Consider the following 22871-nt stretch of genomic DNA (forward strand, 5'->3'; position numbering starts at 1 on the left):
AACATTAGATTTCACTGTGAGTTCCTTGAACGACCCCTGGTCAATTCATCCTCAGCCAGTTCATCATTGCATTTATTCTTTTATTTCTAACAACAACAGCCTGGTTTGAACAACGGTGGCTGCTTCACCCTTCCCACCTCCAGCTCCCCCATAACTATTCTCCGGTGAAATGATAACACAGAGAAAGAATAACAAGACACGGTTCCTTAGATTACTGTAGCTGCAAAGCATCATTTTTCCAATGGATGGATTTATAATAGTAGCCACAAGCTGGCATTAAACACATCAGTATTGTACAGTATTAAAACATATGGTCTGGTTTTCCTCACTGAACGATAACATTGTCTAGCATAATTGCAGGGGAATCAAGGGAGAAGACAGATGTCGGCTGCGATGAGGAGCTGCACTTTAGCTTTCTTCCTCTCTCCCAGCTAAAGACGGTCATTTCTTCTCTCTGTTTCTAGGCAGTTATCTCATTATCAAAGAAATGAGAGCATCTTGGACTTGTGACGATCCAGCTGCTAGGATAAGGCCAGTATATCAACTTCTGAATGGAGCAGACTGGTTTACAAGCGGCTTCCTCTTCCTCTCTGTGGAGGCAACGCACTCAGTGGAATTTCCAACATACTCTGAAAAAGCACAGCTGAATGAGAGGGCCAAACTAGATGTCAAGAGAGAATGGGAGAAAACTCACCAATCTCCGGGTTTCTTTTTAATTGAGAAGCAGCCCTCGGAGGCTGTCAGTTTTAGTGGGGGAGACGGGGGTGCTTAATATTTTCTCCTCCCGTTGTTTGCCTGATCACATTATCCCTTCCCAGAATTGCTTTTCTGGGTCTCTGTATCTGTATCTATTCCCTTACAGAAGAAGGGTGGGCCCTTTTGACAAGACAGATGGTGAGATATGAACGGGTTGAGATGCTCATTGTGACTGCTATTCTTTTGTTCAAATTGGCAGACTCTCAGATAATAATAATAATGATGATGATGATGATGATGATGATGTCTTCTGCATAATGTCTAGTTTGGGTATGATTTTCTTTGGAGTGTATTTTCATGTATCTGATGCTGATGTACTTAGGGTATGTTTGCAGTGTTCCTTCCCAATTTTCGCTTGTTTATCCCCCTATCTCAATATCCTATATGTTGGGGGGGGGGGTTTGCACCATTTCACTGTTTCCACTGATAGATGATAGATAGTTAGATAGATGATAGATAGATGATATATAGATAGATGATAGATGATAGATAGATAGATGATAGATAGATATAGATATGGATAGATGAGAGAGAGAGAGAGAGAGAGAGAGAGAGAGAGAGAGAGAGAGAGATGATGATAGATAGATAGATAGATATAGATAGATGATAGATAGATAGATGATAGATAGATAGATAGGTAGATGATATAGATAGATAGATGATAGATAGATAGATGATAGATAGATAGATAATAGATATCAGTACTTGCACAAAGAAACCCTTTAATCAGTATGTATAGGTGAAAATCTGCTGTCTGGACTAATCAATGACTTAAGCGGCGTTGCTGAGCACACTTTTCCCTGAAATGTGCTTAATGTAACATGTAGTTTGACCTTGGCTTTAAATCAAACATTTTTTTCTTCCCAAACTCCATCTGGGTTTGTTTTTCACAGCTGACACTATGAACACATTTTAGCCTGGGCTGATCCAAACCGAATCAACTTTACAGGAACAGAAAATGCCAAAACCAACTTTCAAGAAGACAGGCACAAAACTGAAGTCTCAGATTGCTTGGGAAGGACCCAGGGGGCAGGAAGAGACTTAGGCAACTGTGGGAAGGTGGGGACCTTCCATCCCCACAGCTGCCTCATAAGGGCAAGATCTACTGGGACAAGTTGCTTTGCTCTCTAGGCCTCAGTGGCGTAGCGTGGGGGGTGCAGGGGGGGCCAGCCGCACCGGGCGCAACATCTGGGGGTTAGGGCAAATCCACGGGTTAGGGGGCGCAAATCCACGGGTTAGGGGGCGCAAATCCATGGGTTAGGGGGCGCATATTACTTGCCTTGCCCCGGGTGCTGACAACCCACGCTACGCCACTGCTAGGCCTTGCCTCATAAGTCAACCTTGTTTCCTTGAATAGTTAATTTCACTGAAGCTGTGTGATTTATTGCTGCCCTACCCCTAATCCCAGCTCCTGACACAAGTCTGATGCTCCTACCAGTGTTTCTTCAAAACCCCAAGCTTGCCAGCACCCTGACCTACACCAGCCCTGTCCAGGTAAGTTGTAGCGACACTGGTGTTCAGAAGGTGCTCTTGCAGCTCTGTCCTACCACAATGGCTGCTACACATATGTTTGATGTGTGGAAAGCAGTGTGAGTGTTTTATTTCCCAGAAACTGCGCTATCAACTGCCGCACCCAGCTCTTGCAAAGTACCGTAACCTTCCTTGCAGCCCTTCAAACTTCACACTTCGGAAGCTATAAAGAACGAATTGTCCCTGGTGGAGCCAGAGCCCCTCCTCAATGAAGGAAGAAAACAGCATAACCCCCCTCCCCCCCAAAACAGGCCAGTTTAAATCCAGCCAGGTAGCTCATTTAGCTCCAGCTGTGTCAATAAATCACGCTGCTGCATTTTGGGTCACAGAAGGTCCGTTGCTATTTGGGGATTCAGCCACTTACAGAGCTTGGCAGTCAAATTGCAAGTATTGATTTTGCTGGAACAATTTATATCGGACTTAAAGAGAATGTCTTTCTTAAGATGCTCGGTCCTTTAGCACACAGCTAAGCGGTCCATGGAGAATTTAGGGAGAGGTAGGTGGCAATGCTAGTCATAGGAATTTGGGGGGCCCTGCAGCAGGTGGGGGAAGATTAAAATGCCTCCTGCCCTGCACTGGAAAACAATATTATAAGGAACTGCCCCTTCCATAATGTCTGGCTAAATTTACTCTATGCCAGATTCCCCCAGGTTTCTAGATGTTTTGGACTACAAATCCCATCAATCCTGACTACGGTTGATGGGATTTGTAGTCCAAAATGCTCAGCAGACACCAGGCTGGGAAAAGCTGCTCCATGTCCTGATGTCAACGAAATGTGCATTTACTCAACCCCGTCAGGAACATCCAAAGTTGTGAGAGTGAGGGAATGCACATTGTATGCACATAGGTGGTAACAGAGGGGCAAGCAACCCCCTCAGACAAGTAGTGCCCCCCCTTCACTGGACACCTGTGGTTAACTTGAAGGAAAGCACTTTTCATATGCAAATTATAACTGAATCATGATTTGGGCATTAAGAATTAAGGCTGCAATGCTATGCATGCTGACTTGAAACTTAACTCCATCAAAGCCAGCTGGACTTTCTGTAGAGGGAATGTGTTTAGGGCAGAAGTATTAATATGAGCATTCTTCCTGTTTTGGGAATCTAACATGTGAGAATAAGGTCACACACCTTATTCATCGATGAACTTTCCCCCCTCTGTGCCTTCCCTCCCCAGCAATCCCCCCCTGGCTCCGCCATTGTAATAGGGAAAACTGAATGGGGCTGTTACAGAAGGAGAGGATGGGAAATCGACACAGGCCAGCCCTAGGCGCTTAGCCTGTGAGTGGATCCTAGAACCATAGAATGGTAGAATTGGAAGGGACCATGAGAGGCATCTGTCCCAAACACACAGCAATGCAGGACTCCTTTTGCCCAGCTTGGGGTTTGCGCCCACAACCCAGAAATCAAGAGTCTCTTACTCTCCAGATTAAGCTACCCATCTGGGCTTGCTTCTCAAATATGTATTTCCCACAACTATACCAAATAGCTGGCTTGCTGGGCTGCTCATTCACATACAGACTTTTCTCCATTATGTTCCTCAGCAAGCCATGGTCTTCCAGCCAGGCTTCACACTCACAAATGTCCTACACCCCATCAAAGGACCTCCTCCTTTGTCCTTGCCCTCACTTGCTTGTTGACCAGCCCTTTTTTCCTGCCCTTTAGTTCTGTATCCTCATTTGCTCTGTCTCCAAAGCAAGAAATTCTCTGTGACAGTAACCACATTAGCCACCTGACATATGTATGCCATGTGGTGGGGATTCCCTCCTTTAAAAAAGCAACTTCAGCCCTGGTGGAGATTTCTCGTATTTTGCCACAGACCCATCACTTACCATGCTGGCTGTTCCCATCAGACCCTGGCAGGATCTGAGGAGGCATAAGCGTCTTTGGGTCTCAAGCCTGCAGTACTGATTCTGGTTAGATACTCGCGTGGCGATCCCTAGGCCACAGGTGGCAGAACAGGTGGACCATTCAGTGCTCCACTGTTCACATGCATAGGGGATCAATATCGACGCTGTCCCAGGGAGCCTTTGTGCTGAGCAGGGAATGAAAGAAAGAAGCTTCATTAAAATGGATGCACATCAATTTCATGGTAACAGCCTCCAGAGGGATAGCCTTCTTAGTTTTGTAGCAAAAAATGGGAAGGATTTTTTGGGATTTGAAAAATTCGCAGGTTTGGCTGAGGCAACCAGCCAAATGGGCAGGGTATAAATAATAAAATTATTATTATTATTATTATTATTATTATTATTATTATTATTATTATTATTATTATTATCACTGCTGTGGCCTAAGTTTTTGTGAATTAGGAGCTTCTCCAGACTGGGGGTGGGTTGTTGTTGTTGTTTTCAGGTGTATTCTGTAACATGTCATGGATGCAATAACAGCATGTTTGTGGTACGCTAATGCCAGTGTACTGGAAGAAGCAAAGATCACCAGTGTTGAAGGGATGATTCTTCAACATCAGCTTCGTTGGATTGGTCATGTTGTGTGGATGCCTGATTATCGTATTCCAAAGCAACTACTCTGTTCCAAACTTAAAAATGGAAAGCATAATGCTGGTGGTCAACAAAAGAGGTTTAAAGACTCTCTCAAGGCAAATCTAAATAAATGTAGTATAAACACCAACAATTGGGAAACACTGGCCTGTGAGCGCTCCAATTGGAGAACAGCCTTTACCAAAGGTGCCATGGGCTTTGAAGACGCTCGAACTCAGGATGGAAGGGAGAAATGTGCTAAGCGGAAGGCATGCTTGGCAAACCCTCACCATGATCAACTCCTGCCCAGAAATCTATGTCCCCACTGTGGAAGGAAATGTGGATGCAGAATTGGCCTCCACAGTCACTTACGAATCCACTGTTAAAACCGTGTTTATGGAAGACAATCTTACTCGGCTATGAGTGATCGCCAAAGAAGAAAGATTTGTGGTGGATTTATATTGGACTGTCCACATAGCATTCTGATTTATTAGTAGTTCTACAGTGTTTCCCCAATGTTTTTGTTTTTGGTTTTGGTTTTCGAGTTTTAATGCTCAACTGTGTTGTGCCAATAGCTCAACATATTGAGAGCAGCAACATAACAATGTTTACATTTGGGAAAGAAACAAGCATAAGGAGGAAGCTTGTGAGGTCTTTTTTTTATAATTGTCAATAGAAATCACCCACCCCCAGAAAAAAAAAAAACAAGTTCTTTCAGGCTTCCTTTTCACAGAAGAGGAGAAGGAGAGAGTTATAGGAAAGTGAATCTGAAGAAGAGGGCATGGCTTGCCCCTAATGAGTCCTGCCAGTGCAAAGGCTTCTGCTTGCTCAATGGAGCTTTCCCACCTTTCTTCCTCTTGTGCCCCCAGAAACTGGCTTGGGATTTCAGTGTCAGGAGAAGCCTCAAAACAGTGTGTGGGGTGAGGACAGGGGGGATTATTCCATCTGCTAAACTGCAATGCTTGCACTGACAGAATGTTCACCAAGTGCAAGGTTGAATTCCACCCAGGGATTCCTGAAATAGCTCCTTGGTTCCATTCTTAGCAAGGGCTTCCGAAGGAGGAATCTGCACATGATTTGTCCAGTGAACTTTCAGTTCCAGCAAGTGCCAGTGTGCACCGAATCATCTAACTCCACTTGAGGATCTAAGCTGCATAAGCTCTGAAGCAAATGTTTTAAGGCCTAGACCAGCAGCACCTGAATAGCAGACTGTGCAGGTACATACAAGTCACCTGGCCACAGTCTTCCCCACGATGGGGAGATGCATTGTGCTTGTTTAATTTACAGCAATTATTTCTAAATCTGCAATAGAAATCAGCACATGCATATTCCAGGAAACTCTAGAGCCTCCTTTTAGGCAATGCCTTTCCTCTTTTTTTGGCAATGTCTAAGTAGCCACCCTTGCAAGCCCCCTCATTCACCTGCATGCAACACCTTTTCAGCTCTGGCTACCAGGCTAGTGCTTAAATGCAAGGCTGGTTTGAGCCATAACTTCAACAACAAAGTGATGACAGAAAAGGTGGGCCAGGACCTGTTGAGTGTTACCTGCCATGGTATCCGTCAAGATCTGCCTGTCTTGTCTTTCACAAATCCATTCCTGGCAGCACTTTCCTGGGATCTCCACACGCCTTGGATGGGGGCAATCTGGAGTAGGGAGGCGAACATCCTCACTGCAGAGGGGGACACATGTGAAACCTCCTCCTGAGCAGCGACACTGGAGCTTACAGCTTGGCTGGAAAACTTCCCCATCCTGATAGATCTTCCCATTCACTTCGCAGCTGTCGTCATCGTCCTCATCTGTAGTCCACATTCAGAGCAGCCAGAAACAATGGGAGAAATCAAATGTAGGCATTCAGTCTGTAACAGAGCTACCACGTAATATGATCAGCAATGGAATATGGTACCTCCACATTCTGAAACTGAAATTGGCTCTGCGTTGTTGTTTTTAGGAAAGGGAATTTCTCCACTGAATTCCCTACATAGGGATCAGGAATTAGGGTCAGAAACCCAGTAAATTTGAGCCTAAAAGCCAAAAACTAAAAAGGTTATTTAAAACTCAACATTTTGGGCCAAAAGACTAGTTATAAGACTGATGAGTCCATGTATCTTCTTCCACTGCAAGAACAGGTGAGAGGTACATTGTTCATAATGATTATGAGAAATATTTTTGTGTCAAAGATTCTCCTGCAGATGCAACTCCACAAACCAGAAGGTTGGCTATACAATATAAGGTGGAGTGAAAAGCAGTTACACAATCAGGCCTTGTGTTGGCCTTCCATTTGGATTTTCTGCTGTGGCACAGTCTTCCGTGGAGAAGCTCAGAAACCAAGAAATCCATTGGCAACATTCCAAAGTGGGAATGGGAAGTGAAATCTGAACAGTTTCAGACCAGGTTATTTGAAGAATCCTCTGCACTCATATGAACAGGGCAAGCCCAAAACAATTTACATAGAAATCTGTATTATACGGTGTCAGACCATTGGTCTATCAAAGACATCCAGACTGTCGCAATTTTCAGGTGGGATTCAGCCATACACCTGCAAATTCATGTTGCACAATTAAAACTGATTTGGAGCTGTTGCACAACAAATCTGCTTCCTCAGAAGATCTGATTGTTTGCAATAGGGAAAGTGGCAGGGAAAGTCTGGGACAATTCTTGCTTTGATGTGACATCATCTAATCTCACGGCAAACAAATCAGGATGGATGCCCAATAAACAGGTCATTTGGAAGGGTGGAAGCTCAGGATTATCTACACCAGTGGTTCCCAAATTTCCCCTGCCCAGGAGCATTTGAAAATTGCAGATAGTCTTGGTGGACAATAAAAAAATATGAATATTTATTGCTGATATGGAACAAACCACTCAAATTACGCTCGAAAGAAGGTCCACTGACCACATTTTTTGGAACCCCTGATTTCTACTAACTGGCAGTGACAAGCACAGCCTTGTTTCCTGCTAGGATGAAGGTCTATAGTTCAGAGATAGAACTTTGCTTTCCATGCAGAGAGTTCCAGATGCAATCTCTGGCATCTCTAGTTAAAAGCAAGAGATGATGTGGAAGACTTCTGCCTGAGATCTTGGGAGTGCCACCTGCTAGGGCTGAAAATACAAGGCTAGCTAGATAAATAGTTTCTGACCTGGCAGTTTCTGATATCCCTGTTTTGTTTAATTGCCTAATGGACTAATACCCAAGCTAAGCCTGACTCCATCCTCAGAGTGTGGGACCCCTACCTTTCCAAGAGTTGGTCACAGTTCTCCTGCTCTTTCTAGAAAGCTTTCAAAAAACGGGAAAGTCACTTTGCTCCAAGTTAGGTCTTGTTATTTTGTAACCTGACCTCTCCAAGTAGGACAGGAAATCGGGGCATATTTGCTGAGTTTTGTTTGCATTCCTGCCTGCTGCCATGGGAGCTCCAGGGGAAGAATAGAGAAGACACAGTCGTGACATATAGCCAAGCCTGCACTGTGTACCAACTTACAGGACTGTCATCACAGCCTCTGATTTATGGCCCTGTGAGAGCATCATCACCCCTTTCTAGTGAAGCGCCCACCAAAGGGTGTGAATGTTTGGAATCGCCAGCGTGGACCAATGCGCCATTCGACACTCAGGATTTTCACGCATGCAAACAGAGGCGAGGGCAAAGGGAGAAGATTGGTTCACGGAGTGCTGATGTCACAATGGCCCTTAACCCTTTGGTGAGTGAAATATTCTTCTTTACTGGTACTTCTCAGGATATGGAGCATTTCCTAGTTATGTATGGCACTTTCTGTCTTGCTACGGCTGTTCATAATTATTAGGTATGAGTATAATAGCAGCAGGGTATCTGGAATTTAGGGACGCGGGTGGTGCTGTGGGTTAAACCACAGAGCCTACTACTTGCCGATCAGAAGGTCGGCGGTTCGAATCCCCGCGACGGGGTGAGCTCCCGTTGCTCAGTCCCTGTTCCTGCCAACCTAGCAGTTCGAAAGCACGTCAAAGTGCAAGTAGATAAATAGGTACCGCTCTGGTGGGAAGGTAAACGGCGTTTCCATGCGCTGCTCTGGTTCGCCAAAAGCAGCTTAGTCATGCTGGCCACATGACCCGGAAGCTGTACGCCGGCTCCCTCGGCCAATAAAGCGAGATGAGCGCCGTAACCCCAGAGTCGACCACGACTGGACCTAATGGTCAGGGGTCACTTTACCTTTACCTATCTGGAATTTAGATCAGGACCATGGCATAGAGGAACAAAGTTTTAACCCTTTCCACACAAATTTTCCTGATTAACCCCCGCTCCTGAAAAAGCTACACAACACCTGCATGTCTTGCCCTAAAGGACCAATAGAAACGTCTTGAGAGAGGGGTGTTAACTGAAAAGAATAATGTGAGATTGAAAAATCCACACACACCCCAGCGCTGCAGTCCCAGTTCAAATTCCTCTCCCTGATACTCTGTAATTCCCACAGTTACTATTAACACTTTTAAAACACAAGATATTCATGAATGATGGCTAGCCATGTGTACTTTGGCCCTGACTCACAGATCTAATAAAGATTTTGGAGTGCAACATGCTTTTGGACTCTTGTGTTTCAAGGGCACCCCGCAGGTTTCCTAATCTTTTCAGGCGTTCTTTCCGTATGCATTAGACATTTCTGGCTTTGCCCCGTTCGAGGGAGCCAGTTCCATCCCGCTAAATGACAAAGGGGCTCCTGCAAAGAGAGGCAAGAAGAAATAGCTCACAATTGCAGGTTCCTCCTCTCCCCATCAGGGCAGCGCTGTAATCGCAGACAAGTCCTTGGCTCCGATCGCAGACGTGTAGATAGCTGCAGGGCTCTCCCAGTCTGCGGGCGCATATGTTGCAGCAGCCGCAGCCGTCCAGAACTAAGGAGGAGCCTGGTGGACAACGTGGAGGGATCCATGGGCAGTAGCATGGAGTCTGGCAAAGCTGTGCATACACCTGCAGAGAGAGAGAGTGTGCAAGAATATAGGGACATGGTGAAATGAGCAGCTGAATAATAATAAGTTTTTTAAAAGGATATAGTGACACTGAATGCCTTTCGTTTTTTGGTACACAAACCATGGCTACTAGCAGCATTCCCCTGAATACCAGTTACTGGGAATCGCAGGTGGCGAGAGGGCTGTTGTGCTCAAGTCTTGCATGTCATAGAATCATAGAATTGAAGAGTTAGAAGGGATCCCATGGGTCACCTAGTCCAACCCCCTGCAATGCAGGAATCTCAGCTAAAGCATCCATGACAGATGGCCGTCCAACCTCTGCTTAAATATGTGGGATGTAATCCACTGGGAGCAGTCAAATACAACATTCCTTGTTTCGCTAGAGTGGACATGCAAGAGAATGTTTGATCCAGCCAGTCGAAACTTCCTGTTCCTCCTGGCCTAGAGCATCCTTCCTTGCATGTGACTAGTGGGTGGGCATGACATTTCCAGACCTGGTAAAAGGACAAGGCATGCTGCCACTCTCCTTTTCCATCTTCCTTTCATCCTGCAAACTGCTGGACTGCTAGCCTGCAGTCACTAGGTAAATCTCCCTTATGGGGTAAACCTGTTTGTATATATTTCAAACTTGAAGCCTAAAGCCTGCCTTCAGGGATCACACTGTGCTCTGCCTGATTATGAGTAAACTTTCTTTTTGTTACTTGTGAATAAGACGGTGGTGTCTATATTCTTTTAGGAGGGTCTTACCAGAAAAATATTAGAACACATTTCGATCTGGACAAGCCAGATTGAATTGCGTATTGTCTTAAGAAACTCACACGAGTTTGCAACAAGTTTTCTGCTGTGTAAAGGAGAATGCACTCTGCTAAGTGAAGGAACTTGCTAGCGCAAGTTAGGAAGGATATCAATAAACAATATATCCTCTCCTGCCACCCTGAACATTCCCACAAAAAAACCTCCAAGGAAGGAGAGTCCACAACCTCCTGTGGGAGACCGTTCTACTGTTGAAGAAGCTCTTATTGTCAGGAAGTTTTTCATGATGTTTAGTTGGAATCTCCCTTGTGGACTTCCCGTAGGCATCTCACCACAGTGAGAGCAACATGCTGGCTAATTGGCCCTTTGGTCTACTCCAGCAGATCTCTTCTGATGTCCCTACATGTTTGGGGCACAATTCACCAAGACACTCTGCTTTATAATCCCTCTCCACCTAAAATGGATGGGGTCAGCTGAGGAGCACAATAGGCCTCCCTCCAAGCAGAGGCCTAACTACTGATTTGGAACGAAGTGTTCTTTGTGTGACTGACTCCTCCAAGCAGTTGAACCCCTCCAAAGATCAAGCAAAGCTAAGGATACGTAGCAGTTAATAGGATAGGGACTCTCACGAACAATAACACCTGGAGAATCACGTGACTGAAGCTCACTTCTGTATTGATGGTCAACTTTATGGTTAACTTTGATTTTGACATTGGCTTTATTGTGTTTTCATTACTGACCACTGACTGAATAAGTAAGCACCTTAACATGGGATGAATATCCTTAGATGTATGCGTAAGTTTCTGTTTAATAATAATAATAATAATAAATTTTATTTATACCCTGCGTTCCCCGGTCAGGACCGGGCTCAGGGCGGCTAACATCGAAGTAATAGTATCAGCTAGTTTAGTATCAATCAAACAAGTATCCAAATGAGTGTCCTCTGCCATAACTCATAACAAAGGCTGTGCCTTTGTAAAGTTGTTGCATCAATAATGAGAGAAGCAAGATAAATAAATAGTTTTCTGCATCTGAGGTATCACTTTAGCTAATGGGGCCTCCCGCTGCCGCTGCACCGCCGCCACACGATTTCTGTTCTCATCCCGGGGCCAAAGTTCTTAATCCGAAGTACTACTCCTGGGTTAGCGGAGTCTGTAACCTGAAGTGTTTGTAACCCAAGGTACCACTGTATCTGTATTTCATTCAGCTTCATTAGGAAGAAGAAGAAGAAGAAGAGTTTGGATTTGATATCCCGCTTTATCACTACCCTAAGGAGTCTCAAAGCGGCTAACATTCTCCTTTCCCTTCCTCCCCCACAACAAACACTCTGTGAGGTGAGTGGGGCTGAGAGACTTCAGAGAAGTGTGACTAGCCCAAGGTCACCCAGCAGCTGCATGTGGAGGAGCGGAGACTCAAACCCGGTTCCCCAGATTGCAAGACTACCGCTCTTAACCACTACACCACACTGGCTCGCAGCCTTTGATAAGGATTCTCCTAGTCCATGTCAAGGAGGAAGGTGAAAATCTGGAGCCTGGGCTGTACATAAGGAAACAGGGCACCATTAATATGCCTTAACACAACACAGGGTCTTTTTATGGTTACTACTCTAATTACATATAGGCCACGTTTGGACTTCATGGTGGTCCACGTGTCATTATGTGTCAGGCTTCAGAGACACTGCTTCCTCCTCCCTTGGCCATAGATAAACAGTACAAAGTGAAAGCAGTCTCTTACCAGTAACAGAAATGTTTAATGAATGCAGCAAAAGAACAAGCGACCCTTCTCAGAGTGCAGGTGCTCCCAGTTAAGGTTCCACCGACTTCCCTCTAGTCACTTCCGTCCTCTTGTCTCCTAGCCACCTGATCTCTCAACCTTCAGCCTTTTGCGAAGCCAGTTTATCTAATCTCCTAGCCTTGACACTGAGAGGCTGCACATCTTCCAGTGAGCGAGAGTTTGCTAGCTCACTCTCTTCCCGTTCTTCTTCTTGCTGTTCACCTCCCAGTTCTGCCCAACTGTTGTCCTCCAAACTGTGCCCCTCAGCAAACCATTGTTCCAAATCAACACTACTCCACTGCTCCTGTGGAGTTTCAGGATCCTGGCTATTCCTCATCAGAGTCGTACTCCTCAGGCTGGTCTCTGACATTATGTCTGTATTGCTCCAAACCATGATGATTGGCCACAGTTTGTTCTTGTCTTACCAATCTTGGTTTCTTAGTACAAAACAAACCATGATCCTTGTTTTAGATGTATCGCTAAACCATGAATCATTATTTGTTTCTTGAGTGTTAAAGCAGAGAAGAATGAGGAGCAAAGCAGGAGTGGTGTACGGCTCATCGTGATGTGTGACTGTGGCTCTAGTAGAGTTGTCATATTTTGAAGAGCAAAAAAGAGGACACATTTGCCGACTTCTACTTTTAACTATGGATCGCTATGACAACTCTCATTTTACACACCCATGAAAAAGAGGATGTGTCCTGGGAAAAGAGGACATATGGCCAGAGTACTACCAGTGCCAACTGGTTGAATTTTATTTGTATTGCCTTCACTTAAATAATTTAATGATTTGTCAATATTAAAAAGCACTGTCGTTAAATCAAGCGTGGTGCTTCCAGACTAACAGTGTTCTATAATATCACATTTTCTACAAAAAATTAACATCTCTGTGCAGAGCACAGATCTCAAGTGTAGATGATTTCTTATGATTTACGATTGCACACACACTAAGCCATATCTTCCCAGTACATGCCCTCATACACAGATGCAAGCATTTTTATTTATTCATAGCAACTTCACCCCGCTCTTCAGACAAAAAGACTCCGGAGTGGCTTATATACAATCATTTAATGAATTACCAACTAAAAGACATGGCACAGATGGGGAAAGGAATGGGGAGGAAAGATGAAAAAAGCCAACCCAGGTTAGATTCAGGAACACCTGGGCTCAAATCCCCATTCAACAAAGAAGCTCACTGGTTAACCTTAGGCTGATCACTTAGTCTACTACACTTAGCTTAGTCTACCTCACAGGAAGCAAACAACTTCCCTGAGCTCAGCAAAGGAAGGAAGGGATACAAATGTAATGAATGAGCAAATGAACTAATTGGCATGTGAGTAAGGCCTTGAGGTAAGAAGAGAGGCAGTGGACATGTTAAAGCAGGGGTCAGCAACCTTTTCCAGCCGTGGGCCGGTCCACCGTCCCTCAGACCATGTGGTGGGCCGGACTATATTTTGGAGAGAAAAAAATGAAAGAATTCCTATGCCCCACAAATAACCCAGAGATGCATTTTAAAGAAAAGGACACATTCTATTCATGTAAAAACACACTGATTTCTGGACCATCCGCGGGCCGGATTGAGAAGGCGATTGGGCCGCATCTGGCCCACGGGCCTTAGGTTGCCTACCCCTGCGTTAAAGCAAACAGGAAAGGGAAGTGGTGAATCAAGACCCCCCCCCCAAAGAAGCAATGTGTTTAGTATGGATACAGCCTGCCACACTCCTTCATTTCCGATGAAGTGAGAAAGGGACTAGTGTCTGTGGTAACTCACACTTGCGCTACTCAGTAGACAGGGGTCAAAGATTATAAGAGAACCTGCCTTCTTAAGAATCTGCTCAAGGCGAGCGTCTTTGTCAGTGTTTCTTCTTTATGGTGATCTATTTGCATTCGAAAGAAAATAATGTCATTGTGATGCTAATATGTTCAGCATCTCTAGCAGTGTAACTCATGAAATGATGCCCTTTCATCTCCCTCACAGAATTTGGAAACAAAACGTACCTAGAGTCACTCACAGGAGTGCTATTTGAATAATCTAAAAATTGATCAATTGTGCTGCCCCTGACATTGAGTCATACGGAGAGTGTGCAGTAAGGAAAAGCAAACCACACCTTTATATTTCCTAAGATAATATGACCAAACGGGGATTGATGTCATTAGGATATAATGCACAGCTTCTTATAGCTGTTGAGGTATAGTATTTGTTTTCATGCATGGGCTTGCTTCTCTCCACTACAGGCTATTCTTGGATGTAGATATGCTGAATATCTGCTATAATCTGATTAATTTTACCTCTCCTAGGCTTTGTATTCTGGGTTGCTGTGTCCTTAAGTAACACCCAATTGTATTTTCACACAGGTATCCAGTCCATACGTTACATATTTTTAAAGACAGGCAACTGCAACATTTACAGTGTGTTTCCAAAATCTGAAACTGAAGCAGTATTCTAAAACCACTGGAAACTCTCAAGTGATTAAATTGTTCTCGTGTGTGTGTGTTAAATGAACATGTTAAATGAACAATGTTGTTCATCTTGTGCAATCCTGCAGGAGGCATCAGCTGTACATGTGCTTCTCTGTATTTCCCGGAGCAAAAGTTGGACAACAATTGAGCAATATTGAAAAATAATGCCAGCTGCTTGGCTTTGTGCCTCTTGAGGTTGTAAAACAGAGAACTGAGTGTGCAGAAGAAACTATTTAATTGATTACTATGCAGCCTCCTCTGCTAGCATAAGCACATGACTTTGGTACCGGCACAATTAATGAAGTAGATCCAAATACAGTGATTTAAAATATGGGAACTGTGGTGCTAAAGGATAAAAGTTGGCTTTTCAACATTTATTCACAACAGCACATTCTCCACGGTTTGCACAGATGTGACACTTAAGCATGCACATTAAAAAGACACATTAGTGTTTGAAGACATCCTTTAATTATTCCAGTTGCCAAACTGAAGTTGCTTGATTATAAATTGTTTTGTAAGTGGGGGAAAGATCCTTGCTATCTAAACAAACATTCCCAGCTTCCTTACCTTGGAAAGGAGACAAAGGAAGGAGATCAAGAGAAGCTGGAGCTTCATTCTGACACTTCAGCACATCCCTCCCCAGGCAGTTTGGAGACAGCAGCGTGTCTGAAGTTTTTAAAGTCTGCGAGTAAAGCCCTGCAAGTGTTTATACTCTTCCCTGCTCTGATGTCACTCCTAGGCTCCAGTATAAACACGAGTAGGTTTGGACAAGCGTCAAGTTGTTTCTTTTTCTTTTTCTCCCCCCACATTCCAGTTAACATTTCCATTCACCTCAAGGTGAGAACATGCAACCCATTCACAAAGCACAGAAGGGAAGTTTCGCTGTGCTGATTGCAGAGAAGCAGAACAGAGGGGGAAGCAGCAAAGGTATCAACAGTAAGTGTATCTTTTAATGGGAGAGCTTCTCTCAGTGTGTATTTGTGTGCTCTCAGCAAGATGCCTGCTCCACAGAGATCTTTGAGCAGCAGAGGTTCTGTGTATTGTGGAAGCCTGCACACTTTCAGCACCTTTGCACCCAAGCGGAAGCTTGCAAGAGAGGTTGGATGATAGCATGGGTAGGCAAACTAAGGACCTGGGGCCGGATCCGGCCCAATCACCTTCTAAATCTGGCCCGTGGATGGTCTGGGAACCAGTGTGTTTTTACATGAGTAGAATGTGTCCTTTTATTTAAAATGCATCTCTGGATTATTTGTGGGGCATAGGAATTCATTCATTCTCCCCCCCCCCAAAAAAATGTAGTCCAGCCCCCCACAAGGTCTGAGGGACAGTGGACCGGCCCCCTGCTGAAAATGTTTGCTGACCCCTGGATAATAGCAACTGACCACTGCCAATCACTGTAGAGCCAGACCAGGGAAGGGAACATTAGAGGCACCAGGGGCAGCTAAGGCAGTGCCGGATGCAGGCAATGCTGCTGAATGGCCAGCAGCGCCCAGGTCAAATATATCATGCCCAATTGGGAGCTCATGGGTATGCAGCCGTACCTGCACCCATTGGTGCACAGAGCCCCATTCCAGTGGTGTAGCATGGGGGCAGGGGAGCAATGGCTCCGGGTGCAAATTTCTGAGGAGGTGCAACCAGGCACTCCCACAATCGGCTCCCTCATCAAGGCCAGATCCGTGGGGAGATAAGGGCCTCTTTCTGCTCCCGGCCAGCAAAAGGACACTCACATGCCCTCTGCCCCTGGGCCGGCCGAGAGGGAGGGGAGGGGAGGGGAGGCCGCTGCCACCACTGCCCACCAAGGAGGAAGGGAGGAAGAGGAAGGCGGTAAAGCACTGCCAGAGCCACATGCGTTGACCTGATTGCCTTTGTGTTTCTTTGCTTTATCTCTCCTCCCAGGTTGGGGATTGAAATATACTCAGAGTCCTGCAGTGATTTCATGCTCTTTATTGCAGCTTGTAAAACAGTGACTGAATTCCCCCCCCCACCCAAACCTCAGGCTTTTATATACATTATTTACACAATAAGTCCTGTCTGATTGGCTGATTCTGCTTCCCTCCTGGAGCCTGATTGGTCTTCTCCTACCTGCCTGTTGTTCTAGGATCCTAGCTTAGTACATAACAGGGCTAGTTTGCAAGGCGAGACTCCCTTGATTGGACGCTGGCCTGCGTAGGGACTGACCGCTGCCCAATCCACCAGGGGGCACAACACTTGCCTCGCCCTAGGTGCCAGCAACCCACGCTATGTCCCAGCGCCATTCTCCATCAATAATTGCACAATGACTGCAGGCTACCCTCCTCTCCAGTTTACGAGCTGCCATTGCTTGCACCTTTCTTGCTTATTTGAACACTTGTTGCCTCTTCACAAGGTTGCCTCTATGTGTCAGCTCAGTGGAGAGGGGAGGGGCTGCATCTGCTGACCCCAACATCATATTGCACACCCCCCCAGCATTGGTGAATTCAGTGTGCACTACATGAAAAGGGGAATCCAGATTGCATGGGGTTCTGAATCACATGAAATCCTATGAGCATGCAACAGGATATCCTCTTTGCAGATGTCATGCAGACTAAGTTGGTGGGGGCATAAGGTCAATAGCTTTGCTCCCCACCCCATTTAGGCTGTATGTGGAGGTGACTTTTGAAAAGGCTGTGATGGAGCACAGAATAATGTGTCTCTTAATTTCATTGAAAAGCATTGCAACGTGGGCACTGCAATGGCTGTGCACAAGCTACCACTTCCTTCTATAGTCATTTTCTTCTAAATATGCAGAGTGAATGAGCTCTTACCTGCCTCATTTGTCTTCCATTTCAATCCAATATTATGCTTTGAAAGAAATCCCATTGGTTTTAGCAGGAGTGATCTCTGTATAGTTGATTCAAACTAGCATGTTTGCTCTCTGGAAGATTCAGGCCACCTCATAAAACAATTGTGGGGGCTTCCTAGGGCCATTTTTCATTTGCTACTTAGATATTGACAAAATCCAGGTTTTGGTGGGTGTGAAAGCTTAAACTGGAGGAAAAGGGGTGAAAAACAAAACTGCCCGTGATGAAACTGCCTTTTAAAGAAAATCTATATTGTGGCCATGTTTGCTGTGCGGTGCAAAGTTCTAGTTCCTGCAAATGTTGCTGTAGGAAAGGTAGAGGTGCAGAAAAGAGCAATGAAAATTGTCAAAGGATGGAGAATCTCCCCTATGAGAAACGGCTAAAAATGGGGCTTTATACTTTAGGGGAAGAAAAGTAACTTAGACAGGGAAATGATACAGGGGTATAAAATTGTACATGGTGTGACAAAAGAGGATAGGGAGATGTTTTGTGTGCACGTGTGGTCATATGAGAACTTGGGAATTATCCAATGAATGATAGGAAATTCAGAACAGACAAACGTACTTCTTCACACAGTCAATAGCTAAAGTGTAGAATTCACTCCCACAAGATGCAGTAGTGGCCACCAGTTTAGACAGCTTAAAAAGGAGAGTAGACAAAATCTATCAAATTTGCACTTTCCGGAACAATATGAGAACCAAACCGCAGCTATCCTTTGAAATTTGAACTTATCTGAATTGTGTGATGCAGTTCTCCAACCAACCAACATTTAGAAAAATGCATATATTTCAGGAGAGTGCATAAAAATCACTTGATTAGTAAAAAAACAAACACACTAAAGTGCTTTATAGTACATTAGTCAAGGCTGCATACAGAAAATGTGTGTATTCTGTTGAATTTTAAAATCACAATATAATTTGAGATGTATAACAATGGGTATAATAATGCACTTAGTATGCAAAAATTTTATTTATTTATTTAAAATCATTTACCAGCAGCTTAATTTTTTAATCTCTTAAGTGTTTGTACAATATAAAAACTAAACAATATCATTAAAACAAAAATGCAATGCAAAACCAATAAAACAGCAGCATAAAATCTTATAAAACCAAAACAGAGGATTGAATCACATAAACGGCCTCAGCCCAGTATTCCTGAAGAAGTGTCCCCACCCCCATTGTTCAGTTCGGACACTGAGGTCCAGCTCTGAGGGCCTTCTGGCAGTTCCCTCACTGCGAGAAGCGAGGTTACAGGGAACCAGGCAGAGGGCCTTCTCAGTAGTGGCGCCTGCCGTCCCTTCAGATGTCAGGGAAATCAACAACTATCTGACTTTTAGAAGTCAGATGTTTTATCGTGTTTTTAATATTCCATTGGGAACCGCTCAGAGTGGCTGGGGAAACCCAGCCAGATGGGCAGGGTATAAATATATTATTATTATTATTATTATTATTATTATTATTATTATTAAGCAGGGCCCAGTCTTCTGGTCAGGGAAAGCCTGGGTGAAAAAGATGTCTTTTAGTAGAACTGGGCCCAGAGTGTGCTGGGGAGCATGGGGACTCTCTTCCTGACAATATTATGGGTTAAGATGAGAATTAGGAAAAAAGAAATCCATGTGGATAAACTCAGGATCAAGAATTTCTGAAAATTCCATCCCTATTCCAAGCTTCCCCCACAATCATTGAGGCGGCAGACTTTAAAAAGAGAAAATCATGGTGTACACATTGCTCCGCAGTTCGCCCTGCTTTCACTTTCCTCTCCTTCCCCTGTTGTTCCTGTATGGATTTCTTGACTTGGAAGCCCCTTGGGAAAGGGACCTATTCTCTTGTGCTCTGTAAAGTACCATGCATTCCACTGAGGATATATTATAATAACAGCAATAATGGCTTTTGCATCATGATTGGTCTTAAGGGCAAACCTGATGTAAACTGTGTTTTTGCATTTAATGTGGAGATTTTAAAAAGAAGAAATAGAATCAGCTGGGGGGAGAGCTTGGAGCATGTGAGTTTGTGTGTGAATGGAGTAGGAAATTAACCCCTTCTTCCCCTGCAGTAGTCCTAAGGAAACTCCTTCATCTGAAGATGATACTTGCTTTGAGGCAGGAGGACACCTGCTATAGTTCCAGGCAATATCATCCCCTCCCAGCTGATACTATTTGCATTTTGCAAAACCTGCTATGGGCCATGTCGCCAGACCTTCCAAGTGTCCCTATTTTCCAGGGACGTGCCCGGATTTACAGAAACTGCCTTGGTTTCTGATTTGATCTCGGAATGTCCTGCTTTTCCTTAGGCTGTTCCTATTGTCATTGGACAAATGTTGGAGGGTGTGGAGTTATGTGACCCCTGAGCTAGGGAGATAAGTAACTATACAACCTTTAGAAGACATCTGAAGGCAGCCCTGTATAGGAAAGGTTTTTTTAATGCTTAATGTTTTATTATGTTTTGATATATATTGGAAGCCACCCAGAGTGACTGGGGCAACCCAGTCAGATGCGTGGGGTATAAATGTTGTTGTTGTTGTTGAATAGAAGATCCCTACTTTCATCCAAAAAATGTTGGAGGGTATTTGTCTCCTCCTGACTCTCCACGTCTCCTCATGCAGTTACTCCTGTACCACACCCTCAGTTCAATAAGGAGTATGTATGATCTATTTGTTACATCTTAATCCCATTGTTCTACCAAAGAAGGAGTGATGTACATGCTCCTTTCCTACCCCCATTTGATCTTCACAGTAACACTGTGAGCTAGGTTAGGCTGAAATAATGGCAGCTGGACCAAGATTAACAGTGGGTGAGGGGCGCCCACAGGGCAGGCTGCATGGGAAACACAGGTCTGACCTCTGACAAGCTGCTGCTGTCTTCCAGTATCTGATGCCTGAGGCAGCCAGCTCACTCTACCTAATGGTAGGGCTGGGCCAGAAACATAGAGAGAAATCTAAGAGTTTCTATCTGGAGTTAGCTCAAAATGGGGTGCATCCTTAAGAGTGGCCAAGTTGCTCTCTGAGGATCTACTTTGCAGGAGTGTCTATTTTGGCTCTGCTTATCCTCTGCTTAAATACTTACACATAAAACAAATATTTCAAAGACCACATGAGTCTCTCTCTCTCCCTCCCTGTCTTCAGCACTCCCGCTTCCAAAGGAAACGAAATTCCGTCACACTACCCTGAGAACACCTCACCACGTGGGAAAGGACCGTGTAACAATACAGAGAAGCGTTGCCCCATATTGTATAACTCGCAGAGTTGAGGGAAAGCAAGTCTGAAATCAGTGAAGAAACTCATATTATAAACCTTATGCCAACAGCCACCCTGCTGAGCTCAGGAAGCAGAAGGAAGCGGCTGTAATTTTCTGGAAATACCAAGGAAGAAAGGAGGCCAAAACCACAAATGTGAAAATAGCCAATGGCCCATACTTAAGATTTTATCTAGGCTGTTCACTGACTAAGTGTCCCCCAGAGGGATTTGCTCCCGCCTCATTAGATTTCATAGCTGCTCCGGGGAAGGCAGCCTGGGAACCAGGCAGCATCTCCACCACAGAACTGCCATGGCTGCTGATATCAGTTCCTTTGTGCCCTACGCTAGGTGTCATTTAATGAGGTGCCAAAGACCAGTATGGGCCAGGCTGATTCCATGAACAATTGCAAATCAATGAGCTTCTAGGGGGGCTCAATCATCCATTGGGAAAAGCAGTGGAGAAGAGAAGATGGGAGGTGGTACAACAGCCATCTTCAACTGTCTGAAGGGTTGTTGCTGAACAAGGTTGTGGGTTTCCTTTGAATCTTATTGCTCTCCCTGGTGATGTACCTTCTGAATGTCTTTGCTGTTTCACTTTTCTCCTTTAGAAAGTACACAACACAGTCCCTTGAGAAGTCACCCAGAAAAAATAGTATGTCCTTATTTTTCCCCTAGAGAGGGAACATAAAGTGGAACACACACATCACTGCAGATTACATCTAGCACCCTGGTGATTCTCTTTTCGGTGCATGGAGGCAAAGAAGACTCCACACTTTTCTCAGTGATGCAACTTGCACACTTGGTTGTGCCATATCTCACATACAATTTCATTAGATGCATAATGAAATCACGATGTCAGTCTCTACATTTTCCATGGTGTGAAACAGTTGGACTCTCTTTCTGTAGCCAGTTGTGTAAGACAAGAGTTGACATAAGGACGAGAATCACATTCCTTTGCATCTGGAACTGGCAGTCGTCCTCCTGTGTTACTATAGAAATGAGGAAACCAGTGCAAGCAATTCAGATTCTGTGCAGTTGGCTGGCAAGCCTGTGCCCTTGGATGACGATGCCAGTTGCATCTCAAATAAGATTTTCAGCATACCCTCCGATATTTGCCAGATGGAAACGGATACACTTGCTTTACATTAAAGGAGGAGAGTATTTATTGAATGTAAGCAAGCAGTATGAAAAACAGCTTTGTGATTGCCACCATTTGGGAACCCTTGACTTCAGAATTTACATTTCCCTCCCACTTAGAAAATGCAAATATTGTTCCCAAGGAAACTAAACAACATCTAGAGTTTCAAGTAAGCTTTATGAACTAGTAAGATTATTAGTTCTGGCATCGTAAACAAATAAAGGAAGATGATATTGTAATTATACTTAACGTATGTGACAGAGGCAATGCAAGCATCAACCTTGTGAGATGGGCTGGCTGCCAAGCAATCTCCTTTCTTTCCATCTGTTTCTGCAACAATCGTGGCTTGTGAGATGCAGGGAGTCCCACAACCTATGGTCTACTAGCTTGGGAAGAAGTCACTGCCAGCTAACTTCCAGCTTGATACCCTTATTCTGTCTCTTGTAGGGCCACCTCAAGACCCTTTGCTGCCTGGTATGAAGGACAACAAAGTGTTTCCTCACCCCCAACCCCATCCATGTACAGACACTGATTGGGGCAGTCCTATTCGGAATTCTCTTCCTCCCTTGTGGCAGCAATACACAGAGAAAACAAGGTAGAGTCCTTTTTAATGAACTTATTCATTCATGCTAGCGAGAGACAAAAGGATGCAACAAGCCCTGACAATGGCATTGCTCCAACTGAGCACCTCCTCCCTTCTTCCTAGCAACAGCATTTCCCTTTACGGTGGCCGCTTGTGGCCAAGTGCCTCTGTGTCCTTTGTTCCTGCACTCTTAGCGAATGCCGAGTTCTAGGAGAAGGGGGGGTCAGAAATACTCTCCACTGACAATGTGTCAGCTGGCTGCTCGGCCTCCCCTCCCCTTGACCCTAACACTTCCCAACTCCTTTGTTCTTCTATCTCTGAGCTGTGATCTTCCTCAAACCCCTGCTGTAAAATCAGTACTGCTTCCCTCTCCTCTGGAAGAGTCAGGAGAAGGGGGGGTGGTAATCTCCACCATTCCTCC

The 22871-nt window shown here is 44.7% G+C and overlaps 1 protein-coding gene and 1 long non-coding RNA gene across 2 annotated transcripts in view; one reads left to right on the forward strand and one right to left on the reverse strand.

Annotated features, from left to right (window-relative positions):
• Nucleotides 1–206: 206 nt before the first annotated feature.
• Nucleotides 207–15410, reverse strand: CCN5 (cellular communication network factor 5). The gene is made up of 5 exons (XM_083619168.1): nucleotides 15247–15410; nucleotides 9478–9694; nucleotides 6308–6559; nucleotides 4118–4320; nucleotides 207–590 (listed from the first exon to the last, which is right to left on the reverse strand). Exons 1-5 carry the CDS (start codon nucleotides 15292–15294, stop codon nucleotides 567–569), a joined length of 744 nt encoding a protein of 247 aa, XP_083475294.1. The 5' UTR covers nucleotides 15295–15410; the 3' UTR covers nucleotides 207–566.
• Nucleotides 15411–15499: 89 nt separating this feature from the next.
• The window catches only part of LOC310764906, a 29659-nt gene continuing 22287 nt past the window's right edge, over nucleotides 15500–22871 (forward strand). Inside the window, exon 1 of the long non-coding RNA XR_014549342.1 lies at nucleotides 15500–15615. This is a non-coding gene — a long non-coding RNA (uncharacterized lncRNA). The remainder of the gene's footprint in view (nucleotides 15616–22871) is intronic.

The sequence above is a fragment of the Podarcis filfolensis genome (genome assembly GCF_964270895.1).
Source record: "Podarcis filfolensis genome assembly, chromosome: 6".
Lineage (NCBI taxonomy): Eukaryota > Metazoa > Chordata > Lepidosauria > Squamata > Lacertidae > Podarcis > Podarcis filfolensis.

What these genes read in the sequence shown, in the direction of transcription:
- CCN5 (XM_083619168.1), bottom strand. Translation starts at nt 15,294, where the DNA reads ATGAAGCTCCAGCTTCTCTTGATCTCCTTCCTTTGTCTCCTTTCCAAG. An exon ending in GAGAGGAGGAACCTGCAATT is followed by an intron (nt 6,560 to 9,477) that starts GTGAGCTATTTC and finishes TGTGGACTACAG; the next exon opens with ATGAGGACGATGACGACAGC. An exon ending in CTTGACGGATACCATGGCAG is followed by an intron (nt 4,321 to 6,307) that starts GTAACACTCAAC and finishes TTCCCTGCTCAG; the next exon opens with CACAAAGGCTCCCTGGGACA.